Source organism: Oryzias latipes, chromosome 16, assembly GCF_053564925.1.
Source record: "Oryzias latipes strain Hd-rR chromosome 16, Olatipes_Hd-rR_3.1".
NCBI classification, from domain to species: Eukaryota; Metazoa; Chordata; class Actinopteri; order Beloniformes; family Adrianichthyidae; genus Oryzias; species Oryzias latipes.
Genome location: NC_136252.1, coordinates 13,128,637 through 13,144,821, shown reverse-complemented (window position 1 = coordinate 13,144,821; position 16,185 = coordinate 13,128,637). Strand labels below are relative to the sequence as shown.

Below are 16,185 nucleotides of genomic sequence, written 5' to 3'. Positions count from 1 at the left end.
GTGGGCTGTAAGAGATTTATGGTAAATTTGAAACAAAGTGTTAAATCTATAGCATAAGTTTTGTAGAAAAGATTATTAGGAATTAGTTCAAACCTAATTTTTTTTCTAAAATTCTTCTATGTGATAAATGTTTTTATTTTTACTATTGATTATAAATGTATTTCTTTTCCATGTGAATTTTGCAGAAGGTTCTTCAGAGAGATGCCAGGCAATGCGCTGGATAAGAAGTCCAACTATGAACTTCTAGAGTAAGACTGGTTTCTTCATTTTAATTGTTGTGACAACAAAGTGTAAATATATGTTAAACACTAGCTGGAGAGTGCCTGATACCTTAAAAGTAAAGGTCTGCATTTTTGCTTCTTCCTAGGAAAGATGTGGGTTTGAGAAGATTTTTCCCCAAAAGCCTGTTGGACTCCTTGAAGGTTTGTTAAACAGTGTATTATATGTGTGTGTGTGTAGATATATATATATATATATATATATATATATATATATATATATATATATATATATATATATATATATATATATATATATATATATATATATATATATATATATATATATATATATATATATATATATATATATATTAGGCCTGCACAATATACCGCAAATTTATCGTTATCGCAATATCCAGATCTGCAATATGCATATCGCATAAGACGGCAAATATCGCAATAAATCGCAAACCCAAAATGTGTTAAAACAATCTTCTAGCAGCTTGAAGCATTTAACGAATCAAATAAATCCCTTTATGCTTTGACCAATCAGATGGAGGCCTATTATGTTAGATGTTTGTCCCCCATGTTGATGAGGGTCATTTGGAGTATATTTTTTAAACTGTTGCAATGAAATGGGAATGATGTTTTTGTTTATTTTTACCGCAAATTATATCGTTATCGCAATATTGATCACTAATATCGCATATCGCAAGTTTTCCTCATATCGTGCAGCCCTAATACATATATATATATATATATATATATATATATATATATATATATATATATATATATATATGTATGTATATGTGTTCAGTATTTGGCAAACTAGAAATGCTTTCTCTAACTGAGAGGTTTGATTGATTGTTGATAGAACAAACTGGATTCCTGAATAGATTTCTGGGTAAATGTCTTATCTGCTCACCTGGAATCGAGTTTAAGCCTCTGTTTCCAGCTTTCTCCATCACTTTGTAATGTTTTTCTCTACCTTTTCCCACTCTCCATTAGGCAAAGAGTCTCCGGAAGCAGATCCAGCAGACCTTCAAGCAGTTTGCTAACCTCAACGATGAGCAGAGCATCCTCAAGTTCTTTGAAATAATCACGCCCATCTACCGCTTCGATAAGGAGTGCTTTAAATGTGCTTTAGGGGTAGGAAGGCTGTCAGCTCTGAGAGATGATGTTGCATTAGTTAATCAATAGTACATTAATGCAGTTTAGCATTCTCAGTTTTGGACATCATGCGTTAGCAGTAGTAATAGATGGTTTGTTGATTTTTCTTATCTATATAGCCTTAGTACCTTCAGTGTTTAAATAAAATATATTCTACATGTATTATAAAATTTGTTTGTAATCAAACACATTAGGCTAAATGTTTAGATGTCAACTTTTATTGGCTAAAATGCTGTAAGATAAGTTTGATATAAGCTGATGTTTTTTTTTTGCTTCTCTCCCTGCCCTCCAGTCCAGTTGGGTTATATCAGTAGACTTGGCGATTGGACCAGAGGAGGGAATCAGCTACCTCACAGATAAGGGCTTGACGGTGAGTTTTCCAACAGAGAAGAATATTTGAACACCTGATAATGATGTAAATGTCAAAACTGAAGCTGCAAGAAAAATTTGACATGCAAGAGAAGAAGCATCAGTATGAGTCTATGGAGAGTAATCCTGTTTTGGTAAAGTAGAACAGTCTGTTAAAGTGGCTATTTATTTTGAGCGTCTATGAAAATGAAAGGTGGGGAAAGGTTTAAATCAAAGAACATCAGCTGTCAGTTTCTGTGCTTCGAAATTGATCTTTCTTCCAGACTTCTGCACTGCTTCTGTTTTTGCTGCCAAAACTGGCGTTGACTTTCACAAAACGCCCTTTTCTCAGGGAGAAGTAACACAACATTAGCTTGAAACTAACCAAAAAAATAGTATTTTTAACAGTTAGCGTTGAGTTTTTAAAAATGAAATACATTTTGGGAGGTTTTCTACCCCAACTGTGCAGGGACTGCTTACTTTAGATTGCGTGCAGAGTGGATGTGTTATTCATGTTAATTGTAAACATTTAAAAATTTAAAAGTAAACATTTTACTTGTAAAAACTCATCGTTTTTGTCTTTGTATCTCAATATTTTCATTGGTTGCATTTCAATTTTTTTATTTGATTTGAAATGGTTTATTTCAAGCAATCAAATAGAAATAATACACAAAAACAATAGAATCATCAGTTATACATTCATACAATAACTAATCAAACTTAGGATAATTAGACATATCAATAAATATTGCATTAGAGGGAGTGGAAGGAAGCAAACTTATATAATCCCACCCCGTTATACCGTTACCATTTTATTACATGATTTATCAATATCCGCTTCATAGCTTTTATCAGTAAAGATTAAGAATCTTGAAGTATCAATAAAGAACATGACAAAGAAAATTACTTAAATTATTATTATTGTTATTATTATTTTTTAAATAACTTTTAGAAATCAACATGGCAATGAAGTATCCAAAATATATGCAAATTATGTTACTTATAAAAGTCATTTATATGATTAACAAACAATACTATATCAGTAAAATAGAAAAAAAACTATTTCAGAAATTTTCATAGCAAAAGTTAAAAATATGTGCAAAATGATGTTACATTAGGAAAAATCATAAATCAATTTATCAAATTTTGGAGCAAGTGAAGTAGTGTCATTAAAAGTCAATCAATTTAACCATTTTCAATAATTGGTTAATCATTTGTTTTATTATTATTAATTTTTATTTTTTTTATTATAATAAAGTAATGCTGAAAGGGAAAATAAAAAGGGTCCATAATCTGTCGAATGACCAAGGTTGGCATTTCTTCTGCTGATTAACAGCTGTTCTTCTGGGTTTAAACAGAGTTTATAGTTCTCTTTGATGTTATGTCTGCAGACATTACAGGGGTTGACATAGCCCAGAAATTTGCACTGGCCCACAGGGCCAGTAGTTTTTGAAACTTACTGGCCCTGCCTGAAAGTTACTGGCCCGACACCGCGCATAGCGGGATACGCCGCTCCGCAGGTGCTTGCAACTTTAGGGGGGTCCGGGGGCATGCCCCCCCGGAAACTTTTAATATGGTGCAATTTGGTGCATTCTGGTGACATCACTTATTACTACACTTTTCAATGACTGAAAATAGACCATATCAAACTTAAATCTGCTCTAGTCTGTTTCAGATGTTTTGAAGAGAGCACTGCAGTGTAGTAGGTAACACTAGTTCAGAAGTTTTCATGGTGCTTCTAATGGCAAATATCGCAATAAATCATAAACCTTAAATGTGTTAAAACAATCTAATGGCAGCTTGAACCATTTAACGAATCAAATAAATCCCTTAATGCATTTGACCAATCGGATGGACGCCTTCACATTGTTGACCAATCAGATGGAGCCCTGTTATGTTAGATGTTTGTAACCTATGTCAACGTGGGTCATTTGGAGTATAATTTTTAAACTGGGAATGGTTATTTGGTTATTTTGCTGTTTGTTTATATACCGCAAATTATATCGTTATCGCAATTTTAATCTCTGATATCGCATATCGCAAGTTTTCCTCATATTGTGCAGGTCTACTGAGATCATTCAGCTAACTAGAAATACTTACTGCTTACAGTGTTGTAAAGAAAAACAAAATTAAGTAGTTTAACATTCTACTGCATTTGAGTCTGAGATTCAGGTATTTGGAGTTCCCTTTAAGTCTTTGACATTCAGCTTAAAGCTTAGTGCATACAGTTTCATCTTCAATGCATTCATTAGATATCTTGCTGTCCAAACTACTAATTATACCCACTACTCCATCCAACATATTCCTATCTATTCCTGCCATGTCTTCCACATCTCTGACATGCTTCAGTCTCTCTTCAGTGACGGTGTCGGATTTATAATCAAATGTAATGATAACCCACTGGCTTGTGCCTTCGTTGTTGCTGTTTAACATTGTTTTGTATTGAATTGTTACATTCAATAAAGTTTGGAAAAAAAAAGTAGTGAGCGCGTGCCGCGTGGTGCTCGGCAGTGAAAGCCGCGCGCGCGCAGGCGGGAGAGAAGGAGAAGTGATCAAAGGTTTCCCATAGAAACCCTTGAAGTCTGAACACAGGACTAGCAGAAAAACTAAATTATGAAGACGAGGTAAATCTACACGTTTTCGCAAAATTTACTTTATTGAAAAAGGTGAAGAATGTATAAACCGTTAAATATTTTAGTGGCCCGAGCGGACAAGTGAAAAGTAAAGTCTTGTGGTCCGCACTGCTCGAAAAACAGGACCGGGCCAGCGGACAAATGGCTATGTCGAGCCCTGCATTAGATTACGGTCAATATGTTGTGGTATCAACTTATGGACCAATCAGTTAGATTTTTACTTTCATAAGCAAAATTTTAATTTACAAAAATCATAATTTCATGACAAACAAAACCAATTAACAGTAGATTTGGTTGCATTGTGATCTTTTTTCATCAAGTTAATATTTGTTATTTTTGTTTGATTTTGGAAAATGAAACATACAGTTGTTAACAGGAAAACATGTCAAATTTTACACAACTTTATAGATTTTCAGCTGTATTCCCATTGTTGCTATGGTGTGGTTATTTTTTGTGTTTTGATCTTTTGCCTAATTAATGTCAACACAAACTTGTCTACACCCTGCAGAAATCATGGTTATTGCATGTTAAGCCTGAATCTTCAGTCTTTTATGAATTTATTTCATGTTTATTGTAAAAATTAAACCTTTTTGTAGATTTTTTGTTTCAAATGAAAAAAAAAGTCATTTTGGCTTTAGTTTTGTTTTACCATGATAAGCCAGACGTCTGTTGTTGAACCATTTTGTACATATATTCCTCCTCTTTGTTTCCTTAAACTCTGTATTGCCAAGCATGGACTCATCAGTGATTCAGACTGCTTCAGTCATGCTCTGCTGTCTGTGTTGTGTTTCCTAAGCATTAGTCTGGAGGCCACTTCTCATTTTCTGAGATCAGAAAGAGGCCGTTGTCTCTTGACGTCAGCCCACTCGAGTGTTTAGTTCTTTATTTTACGTGTTTCGCATTAGTGATGACTTTTTATTTCATGTGAGAAAAAGGGGGCGTGAAGTGGTGTTTCTGTTGGCCGAGCTTTGGATAAAAGTAGTCCCTCTTTTTGTGAAGACTGTTAATTACTTCCATAACCCCGCCAAGGCTTTCTTTTCCTGTGATTTGAAGCGACAAAAGCTCTTTTTTTCATGTTGCTCTTTCCTTCTGTCTTCCGCTGCCTGTAATTTAGAGTTAACAACTCCTTTGAGAACATCCGGTAGTTGCAGGTTGTAGGTGGATTCATTTATGGGCTTCACTCGGTTAAGCTTAAGTGATTCCTCCAAGCAGATCTGTACGGTTTTGTTTTTAAAGTACAAAATTTCCTTTATTTGAATCCTGGCTGAACATGATTACTTGAATCAAGACCTCTGAGCTTCAGATGATTACACATAAACAGAATCTGAATTTTCCACTTCCAAATGTTGTGTTTATGGCGTAAACATGAACATTTGCCTAAATGAGCATCTTCTACTGACAGGCTGACAGCCTGATCAACAATATGCCACCGGACCTTTTGTTCCTTGACTTGTTCAGTTCTGGAGTGTGTTTTGTTCAACTTTATTTGGCAGAAATGTTTCTGTCAAGCTGTCCAATCTGGAAGTGTTTTATAGTTTTGTTTTTAAAGGGCCTAACTGCAGAAACACTTTTTTATTATTATTATTTTGGTTATATGTTAAACATTAAATGTAATCTTTTATTTTATCTTTCTGTCTTCAAGCAGCCCACACACTTAGCTAACTTCAATCAAGTCCAGTCCATTCAGTACTCTGCGCTGGAGGAGAAGGACAGGAAAGGCATGTTGCAGTTAAATGTTGCTGGAGCTCCAGAGGTAAAGTACACACACCTTGGATGCTTACCTGGTGCTCATTCTACCAAAAATGGGGCTCACAGTTGAGTTCAAAGCACACACAGCTAGTGCTGTTTTTATGTTTCAATTTCATCCAAATTATTTAAAAAAAAGTTTCATTGTTTTTGCTCTTACTGACTTGTAATAATATTTAGCACATACAGTGGGGCAAAAAAGAATTTAAGTCAGTATTTAGACAGCCCCAAAACATCACTGCTCTAGAGGAGATCTGCATGGAAGAATGGGCCAAAATATCATTAACAGTTTGTGAAAACCTTGTGAAAATTTACAGAAAGTGTTAAACTGCTGTCAATGCTAAAAAAGGGTATACAACAAAGTACTGAGTTGAACTTTTTTTAATTGACCAAACCAAAAACCATAATTTTTATTCCATAAAAAAACACACAAAAATCCTTCTGGAGTATTTGTTGCTTAGTAAAACCTGAACATTTGAGAGTGTGAAGAAATAGTTAGGTATCATCCTGAAGATGCGTTATAAAGAAACTTCCTCTTCCAGAAAAACATGTGTTCTTCTGGGCAGTAGTACAGATTTGTGTGTGCGTGTCTGTGTGTGTGCGTGCGTGTGTGTGCGGTGCATAGCAACCGGTGTGCGTTTGCATGATTACTAGTAGACGTTTCTATACAAAGCTCATATTGTGCAACAGTGAAGCAACTCTCTGTTCCATCCTTAACCCAATCCTTTTTTGTGTGTGTCTGTGTGTGTGTGTGTGCTTGTAGCCCCTTACTGTCACTACATCATCTCTGACCACAGCAGAAAACATGGCTGACTTGATTGACGGTTACTGTCGGCTCGTCTCCTCGGTGTCTCACTCCTTCATCGTCAGAGTTCAGAAAGGTAAGGTGCCCACATGCTCATATATCACATCATGCTTTCAGGGAGGTTTTCCTGTTTCAGATTGTTGTTCACACTAAAGCATGCCAAATTGTCTTACTTTGAGAGCAGGAGAAAGAAAAAAAACGTGTAGTATACTTAACTAACTTTAGTGTTAAACTGCAATTGGATCTGATTGTAGTTAGAGAGGCTTTGTGCTTGTCATTTAGAATAATAGCCATCCTGTGTGTGACTAATCTATAAAAATTGCCACGTCTGTGAAGGAAAAGTAACAGTTAACATTTGGCTCTAACGTTAGTTTTTCTTTGTCTGATTATGTCTTCCTCCTGTGTCGGCAGAGGGTGATCGAGCCCTTCCCTCTTTACCAAAGTGAGTAAATGAATCACATACATTTAAAAAACAGTGCAGTCAAATGTATTTTTAAATGTAGAGTAGTTACAATCATGCTGCCTTAGTGCGAACCTTTTATTAATCATTTAGAAAATTTAATTGAATCATTTTTTTTTTTTACGTTTTACATGTTTATTAAAAAAAGTTAAGGTGATTATTTTCTCTTTTGTTTTCCTGTTTCCCTTTTCCCATTTTAAGTTTCAGTCAAATAAGTGATAGCATCAAAAGGATTTTTTCTTCTTCATCCATTCAGTCAACATTTTTTGGTGACTCTCAAAAACCCATTCATCTGTTCTTTTTCCCCAAATTTAAAGACTGAAAAGCTTTGCACACGACAGGATGTGGACGCATCCAAGTTTTTGCTTTTCCAACTGCTGTCCCCATAGCTGCTAATGGCTGGTTAGATTCCCGTGTTCCTAAAAGCATTCTGTCACTGTTACAGAGTTACAAATCATGAGAAGCGGATGGAGAAACGGATGGACGGAGTGCGAACCCGAGCCGTTTGTGTTTCAGGTACGTACAAATCTTGTTTTCTCTCACTTGTAGCTGGTTTGGATGTGTTTCGCTTCACTGTCTGTGCATGCCACAACAGACAGAAAAAGCCTGCTGTTGGATAAAGGGTTCATAGATAAGTGTTCATTTCCACTTCCCTTATAAAGCATCATTTGTGCGTTCAGTGAAGAGTCCTTGTCTCTCCAGATGTCCTTGTGGAGAATTTTAGTCACTTTTTAGTCACTCTGTCTTTGCCTTTACTGCCAGCTGACCTCTGACTGACTCACAGTTATTGTTTGACCCCAAAACACCCTGAATTTCATGGTAATCCAGTTAATTAAGGATTTCATCCCAAAAAGAGTCAAACTAATACTCCTCTCCTGTTCCTTTTCTCAATCATTCATGCTGTTCGTCTGCAGGTCACATAAGTGGCGATGGTAAACCTTTTTCTATCTCATTTTAACATCTGTAACTACATGTGTAGTTTCTGTACAGCATGTGTGTGGACTAGCTGTGTGTCTGCACTTCTGTATCTGTCTGGAAATATTTCAGTGTGACCCATGACTCAGGCTGTTTTCCTTCAGCTTGTTTCTTTGGAAAGTCAGAACATTTCCATCCCTCCCCTTTCCTCTTGCCTGCCCGTTTCTCCACTCTTCCACTGCTCTGGCTTGTGTCTCGTGAACCTTTGTTCCACTTTTCATGCACACTTTAATTGCTGTGTTTGGAATCAGTAATAGTGACGGCCTGTTGGTTTGCTGGGTGGTGCGTTTCTATTGTATTTTGAGCCCTTTGTCGCTGTAGGAGTCAGTTATGTGTGTAGGAGGTGTTGGTTTCAAACATAGAGTTGCTAAACCTTTGCTGTATGTTATCTTAGGCTTGTCCTTGTCACTTTTGCCTCCTCTCTGTGTTTGATAACCGTATTTGTTTTGTCTCCTCTCCTGACTTTACCTCTGCAGAAACAGATGACTATGCAGAAATCATAGACGAGGAGGACACCTACACCATGCCTTCAAGTGAGTACACAATGAGATGCACAACGTTTAGGTAGAGAGTGTGACAGCTATGTTCGTCTTTTCCAGTGAGTGCATTAGGGTTGCATTTTGTGTGTACATAGTCGCATTTGTGCGTACTAATAGGAAAGCGACTGTTGTGTTTCAACTAGACAAACAAATGCATCATCGTATGTGCTTTGTGGTTCTGTAGATTATGTGTCCATTTTTCTGAAATCAACCCTGGTTAGAAATGGGAAATGGGTTTCTTCTGCTGGTTATTATAACAACATCAGTCTATTTCCTTTCATTAATATTTGGCTAAACCTACCTATTTCACAATGACATGTAGCACTTATATGTAGAGGGGCCGCCACCTATGATGTCATCAATTGGTACTTTAGTGGGTGGGACAGTATTAGGAGACATTTGCCGCTCACTAATAAATCTTTGACACATGATCTACTCATTGTCTTAGTTGTAGTTGGTCTTTCAGATCACCTCACAGCCTCCTGTTCACTCTTATCAAAGTGTTCAGTGTGTTTATGTTGAACATTAGAAGCATTTGAAACGGTAGATGAAGAGGGACTGCTGTGGCTCCAGAGGTGTGGCTGTTCACCAGTTGTTTGTGACGGTCTTTCACTCAATGCGCTCGTGTCTAAAAGGAGACGCAGCCATGTCACTGAGTGGGTTTAATCTTTAATCCTAGTCTAAATAAGGTCATATTCCAACCATAAGAATTTATTTTGAAAATTCTGACATCTACCAAGAACCTGAAGTGCACATAACTGGATTAATTAGATCTTTTTTTTTTGGGTCATTTTTTATCCAAACTCTCCTGGGTGATCGGAATGTGTATAGCATTAAGCTGCAAGACAAGACTTGCAGAAATATTAATTTTTTGCTTTAACTTATAAAATATCATGGAATATAATCTGTGTGAAGCAGCAACAGTGCAACTTTTTATACTAAGACATTTCTTTATTAACTTATTTGCCCGTCTGAAAGGTTTTTCTCTAAAACTGTGTGAAGGGAACGGATGCCGTTACTGCTGAAGGTGATTCTTTTTAGAATATGCTGGGAAACATGTTAAAAGAAATGTTCCTGTTGCTGCAACATATGTAAACATAGGATTTATAAAATTACGCAGAATGTGCTCTTTACTTGGAATATGGCTTTGAATGTAAACATAGTCCACAAAAGGTGAATTTCACGGCTGATGACTAAATTGAGAAGGAAAGCTGAAGAGTATATTTTTTGAATGGAATTGCTTATTCAACCTGCTTAGATCATTGTGTTGTTCCAAACAAGCCAAAGTTGCACTCTGCTTTATGACCTTTCCATCTGCAAACAAAAGTGTGCTGCGGTTTACGTTCAGTGTTTTAAGTATCTTCTTTAAAATAATGTGTTTTAAGGACTGGGAACCAGTTAATCTGTTCAGTTTTTTTTACAAAGTTTATTCAATTCAATTAAACATTGGACAAAACCAGTCTTGTTTGGTAATAAAAACATTTTGAGAGCTTCATTCTGCACAAAGTTGAACTTTTTACTGTAAAAATACAAGTTTTTGCCTATTTTTTTGGAGAGAAAAAATGTCTTCTTTTGATAAAAGGCTCCTCGTATTTGTTCAAACCTTGTTCGTTACAAACCGTCTTCATTACTCATTTGTGTCCTTGTGTTGCCTAATAATTAAAATGCTAAAATGGCTTTCTGTACTCACAGCTAGTCATTTCTGTCTCCTGTCGCAAACTCATTTTCCCAGAATACTATGGATTAGATCAAGGTAAAAATTGGATCGTACCACTAATATAAAATTTGATTTGGTAGTTGTTGTGACTTTAATGTTTGCCTGCTGTTGTACAATGAAACTGTAAATTTTCTCATACATCTGTACTCTGTTGGTTTGACCTCCCGCTCCTCCGTTGTGTGCTGTCAGTTTTTGCTAAATGGGTGATAGATTCAGTGCTGAAAATGTGTTCCTGATTACGTTTGTGACTTAAATGGTAACCTACAAGCAACAGTACGTAAAAGTAACGTTTTATTTAACTTGATCGTGGAAATAGAACACAGGATATTTCATTCTTATGAGCAGTGAAAGGAAAGGCTTTAAAAGCCACCAGCAAACACGGTAGTCCCACTTCATCATTTATCCATAGCACTGGATCTTTTGAAAGCTAAAACTGCATGAACGGCATTTGGAGGCAGAGCATAAAGAAGAACTCACCAATTATGGCCAAGTGTGCATTTTTCTGTCTTTATGTTTCAGGCCATTTCCTCTTTTAGAACAGCCTTGCAGGCCTTTTTCTGCCTCACATCATAGTCTCTAAAAGTTCCACGTGTAACTCACTTTTACATAGCAGTGATATAATAGAAGATACGTTTGTTGCTTTAATAGTATTTAATGGATTAAGTCAGGTTAACAGTTTATTACCAGATTTGTATGTTTTCTTTTTTTTACCAAGCTTCATAATAGTCGTTTCATTTTCTGGCATTCATCTTCCACATTATGCAATCGGCTGGTACCTGACTTCATCCATTCTATGTGTCAGAATTGTTCATGTTTATGCATTGGTGTACTCATGAAGTTTATTCAGTTGTTGGTGGTATTTGATACATAGCATGTTTCCCTGTGGTTTGCTGATGCCATTACTGCATGATAAAACATGTACAACCTGCAATAAATCCAAGCTTGTTAGAGTCAGATGTTCATAATATAACATACTTTTTCATATTTTGCACATTGTGTAGATCCTTTGCATCTTGCATTAACTGTTTTAAGGTTTATTTTTAAGTAATAATCTTGGCACTGTGTTGGCACCAAAGTTTAGTTTTCTATGCTTAAATTACAAAAGTTTCAACAGAGAATGCTCTAACAAGCTTGAATCAATGCAAAGTTTTTGTGTAGATATATGTTTATCTCAACAACTGCTCTCTTCTTATGTGTGTGTCTTTATTTGTGTGTGCTTTCTTGTAAATGTGTGTTGTGAGTCTAGCGCGGGACTATGAGATTCAGCGCGATCGTATCGAGTTGGGCCGCTGCATCGGGGAGGGTCAGTTTGGAGATGTTCACCAAGGAGTCTACATTAGAACGGTAAGTGTCACCCGTCATCTGCTGATCTTTGCAATTTTCTTTCCTGCAAAGCAAAAAAACTTAAATATATGTATGATAACAATAATGCTAATAGCAGTGCAATTCAAGTTTTCATGCCCTTGTTTAGTCAGCCTGCCATTTAAAATGAAGGCCTAAAGCTAACTGGCAATGCAAGAAATTTGATAGAAGAGTTTCCCAAAAACCTGGAAACAAGTGGTTAATTTTCTTTATCTAAAAGCACATTTCAACTGTACATTCTAATATATTAGCACTTGTGCTTATTCTTCTCCGGTGTGTTTGTTTCTTGCAGGAGAACCCACCTCTGTCTGTGGCAGTGAAGACGTGCAAGAACTCCACGTCTGACAGCGTCAGGGAAAAGTTCCTCCAAGAAGCATGTAAAAGCCTGCGTGTGCAGATCTGCACCAACCAAAGTCACTCGCTCTTTAGCAGGAGAGCGACCGTGTTTGATCGGTGTGTTCTGTGGGATTTTTCTTCTTGCAGTAACTATGCGTCAGTTCGACCATCCTCACATTGTAAAGCTGATGGGAGTAATCACAGAGAATCCTGTGTGGATCATCATGGAGCTCTGCACACTTGGAGAGGTACTTAAAAATGAAAAGTTTTTTTTTTTTCATTTTTTATGAAATGATTAAACATTTCATTGAAAGACGAGATAAGTTATTAACTGAAACTAAGGATTGAACAACACGTTTTATTTAATTAATTCAAACAGCAAACAACGCTTTTGTAGGGAAATTATGGAACTGTGCAATTTTCTTTTATTTTATCAAATGATTTAAAGATTTTCAACTCAAGCCATTACTTTGGTTAGATTAGATCAGTGCTTCTCAATTATTTTTTGCAAGCCCCCCCAGGAAAAAGAAAATGTTTCGCGCCCCCCCCCCACAGACTTGCCGCAGGGAGAATATATTAGGCTTGTAAAAATTGTGTAAGTGTACCTAAAATTGTATCTTTTAACAGTAACAAAAGAAAAAAATCAATATAAATCCACTTTCAACAGATAATAACTTTATTTTGCCACACAGAAACCCTGTTATTTAAAACAGAAAAGAAGCCTAAAGTGCCTAAAATAAAAAAATCTGTCAGTCCTTATTTAAACTACAAACATTTTGGACCAACTGAACTATTTGATGTTGAGAAAAATAATTCAATCTATAAATAATATTAAACATAAATTGATCTGAAACATTAACACAGCAGCACCAATATACTTAACGTTTTTAGTCTGAAGAAGTGCTGATTTTTTTTCTAAATGATGGATTGTTTATTTATGATGTCATAAAGTGCAGCTTTTTTCCTGCATTACCTGCTGTCTTTATGTCAAATACTGACACCAACTAAACGACAGGCAGACAAAGAATACATTAATATGTAAAACAAAGACACGTCATAGAAATGTCTACAATAGTTGATAAAGAATGACATTATTGTAATGAGCCGAGTAATCTAAAGGCAGGCCATGATCCTGGTGTTGCACAATAGAGGCTGTGCTGCCTGAGCCGACTACCCTTCCACTTTCCTTCTATGGCTCGTGTGTGTCAGCAGGCAGGAGCGCGCAGCTGCAGGGACGGAAATTTACAGGTTTTTATTACAAACTGATATAAACAGATAAAAGGAAACCAATAGTGGAGCAGATTTTTTTCCAAGCACGCCCCCCATTAAAATTGCCTTGGGCAATTGCCCGTATTACCTGTGCCCAAAACTGCTACTACTGTGCACCTCCCTTGGGATCGCGCCCCACTATTTTAGAAGCACTGGATAAGATGAATCTGTTGTTCTTATGTCATTTGTTATTAAAGCTTAATGTTTATGCTGTCATTCTCTTTTATTGCCTTTCTTACCTTTATTTTCTTTTAACATTCGCAATGCCTTTTTCTAAAAACATTTCACTGAAGTACTTTTTCCCCCATGTTTTAAAACTCAGTCTAAAAAACTGCATCATATGTTTTTCTTTGCACTCTTCTTCTTTCTGTAGTTGCGGTCGTTTCTCCAGGTGAGAAAGTACAGCTTGGACCTGGCCACGCTCATCCTGTACTCATACCAGCTCAGCACAGCACTGGCATATCTGGAGAGCAAACGCTTTGTCCACAGGTGTGAGAAAGACCTGAAGCCAGAATGACATGACGTCATTCTAATGCTGCGTTTACAGCGAAAACTCGAGTCGTGCCTCAGCGACGTTTAGTTTCAATGTTAAGTCAATGTACAGACTAGGAAGGTCTGACAGCTTTTTGGGAGTCACAGTTCAATTTTCTAAAATTTGGTGAAGAAGATGCGTCACGTCAACCAATCAAAGACTTAGCACCAGTGACATGTTGCTGACATGATCAGAGGGTGAAGTACAAAACCAACATGGAGGACAATCTGATCATAGTCCTCATCAACTTTATATTTATTCTCATTTGGATCAAGACAGTAATAAATAGGTCCTCTAATTTTATTTTTTTTGCTTCCTCTGACTAATGTGGGAAAGCAGCCATCATTCAGACACAGCAGTACATGGTGAACCTCACCGTCCAAGGAAAGTCTTTTAATGATCTCGTGAACCCAGACATGGAGACATGTTTACCAATGCTTTCGTACATCTCTTTTAAATAGATAAACCTGATCTCTTACGATGCTTCAATGTAACAACGAGTCTGAGAAATGTGGACAGTAGCTCCTCCCACATGCGTCCGGAACGTCACGTTTATGAACACAATTTTGGACAAACTTGTTTTGACACCAGCAAAAGAAAAGTGCCGGATGCCAATTCAAATCGTGCTCTATGTGAACGCAGCATGGCATTCTCATGAGAAGAAAAAAAATGTCAAAAACTCACAATTTGCTCTCACAGAACAGAATTTCTTTTTAAAATCGACCCAACTGTGCTCTGAATTCCTCAGGGACATTGCAGCGAGGAATGTGTTGGTTTCCACAGTCGACTGTGTAAAGCTGGGAGACTTTGGTTTGTCACGATACATGGAAGATAGTTCATACTATAAAGGTATAAAAGTACTAAGACAACTTTTTGTAGTTCTGCCTTGTCTATTGATCTTACATGATCAGTGAAGTGTAACGTATCTTTACTCCTGATTCCAGCATCTAAAGGTAAATTACCTATTAAATGGATGGCTCCGGAATCAATCAACTTCAGGCGATTTACCACAGCCAGTGATGTGTGGATGTTTGGTAAGTTTAGCGCTCAATCAGAGCTAAGCCTTCATTCTGTGTCTAGAACAACATGTGTCTCTGTCTGGTTGAAGGTGTCTGCATGTGGGAGATTCTGATGTATGGCATCAAGCCTTTCCAGGGTGTGAAGAACAACGACGTCATTGGTAGGATAGAGAACGGCGAGCGATTGGCTATGCCTCCTCAGTGCCCCCCAACCCTCTACAGCCTGATGACAAAGTGTTGGTCATACGACCCCAGCAAGAGGCCACGCTTTAACGAACTGAAAACCCAACTCAGGTACTAAAAGAAACACAACAGAGATTTTGGGTGCTTTCAAGCACCTGTGTGAATGTGTCTCGATGGACAAAGACACCATGTGCTTGCTGTTTCTGTTAAACATGAGTAGTTGTGTTGCAGTACATTTCTCAGTTGTTCTATTCCAAGTGCTAAAACAGTACATGGGCAAGGCACTTATTCATGGTTGCCCTCTACTCCACTGTGCAGCCATTCTTGTCTTAAGCCTTAGTCACAACTGGCCTTACGGATGGATATGGGCTGCCTGCAGGCAAAAGATGGGCAAAGCTTTACAGACCACACAGGTCATATCAAGGTCGTTGACAGCTCTGTGACCCCATAAAGTAAATGTTCATGCACATTTTTACTTATACACTTATACAACACGCAAAGCTAAGTACACAGGTGGGTAATACAGTTTTTTTTTCTCCTGCGGAGTATGCAAGGGTCCCTTTGGTGCTGTTCAGGTATTCAGTGCGAGCTCCTTGTGTGCAGCCTGACTATTAAAAAATTAAGAAGTTAGACAATCGGAGCATAGTTTGTGTGACCCTCCTATGGACATCTCACCTACGTATCACGTGCACACCGTGGGTGAGGCATTTAAGGGGCCAGTACTCATACCTTACTGGGTATGCCCTTACTGGCGACTAGTAAGGGCACTGGACGTCAGCATTACTCATTCGTCATAAATGCGAGCAACTTCCATTAACCTTACAAATACTTTATGATGCACTTACTTCACGAGCTGGATGAAGCTTG

General features: G+C 37.2%; 1 protein-coding gene across 50 annotated transcripts in view; it reads left to right on the top strand.

Annotated features, from left to right (window-relative positions):
* LOC101155713 (focal adhesion kinase 1) overlaps positions 1-16,185 on the top strand; it is a 68,985-nt gene that overhangs the window by 21,284 nt on the left and 31,516 nt on the right. For 12 of the 50 annotated variants that reach the window (XM_023964515.2, XM_023964516.2, XM_023964507.2 and 9 more), the window contains 18 exons: positions 186-248; positions 368-422; positions 1,233-1,373; positions 1,687-1,764; positions 6,018-6,128; positions 6,885-7,002; positions 7,338-7,368; positions 7,832-7,902; positions 8,301-8,318; positions 8,838-8,894; positions 10,633-10,653; positions 11,864-11,961; positions 12,272-12,356; positions 12,463-12,563; positions 13,958-14,073; positions 14,865-14,965; positions 15,061-15,150; positions 15,225-15,429. In XM_023964515.2, the coding sequence (XP_023820283.1) occupies positions 186-248; positions 368-422; positions 1,233-1,373; positions 1,687-1,764; positions 6,018-6,128; positions 6,885-7,002; positions 7,338-7,368; positions 7,832-7,902; positions 8,301-8,318; positions 8,838-8,894; positions 10,633-10,653; positions 11,864-11,961; positions 12,272-12,356; positions 12,463-12,563; positions 13,958-14,073; positions 14,865-14,965; positions 15,061-15,150; positions 15,225-15,429 (1,560 nt within the window). The remainder of the gene's footprint in view (positions 1-185; positions 249-367; positions 423-1,232; positions 1,374-1,686; positions 1,765-6,017; positions 6,129-6,884; positions 7,003-7,337; positions 7,369-7,831; positions 7,903-8,300; positions 8,319-8,837; positions 8,895-10,632; positions 10,654-11,863; positions 11,962-12,271; positions 12,357-12,462; positions 12,564-13,957; positions 14,074-14,864; positions 14,966-15,060; positions 15,151-15,224; positions 15,430-16,185) is intronic. The other 38 variants (XM_078933464.1, XM_078933467.1, XM_078933461.1 and 35 more) reach the window with 7 other exon arrangements.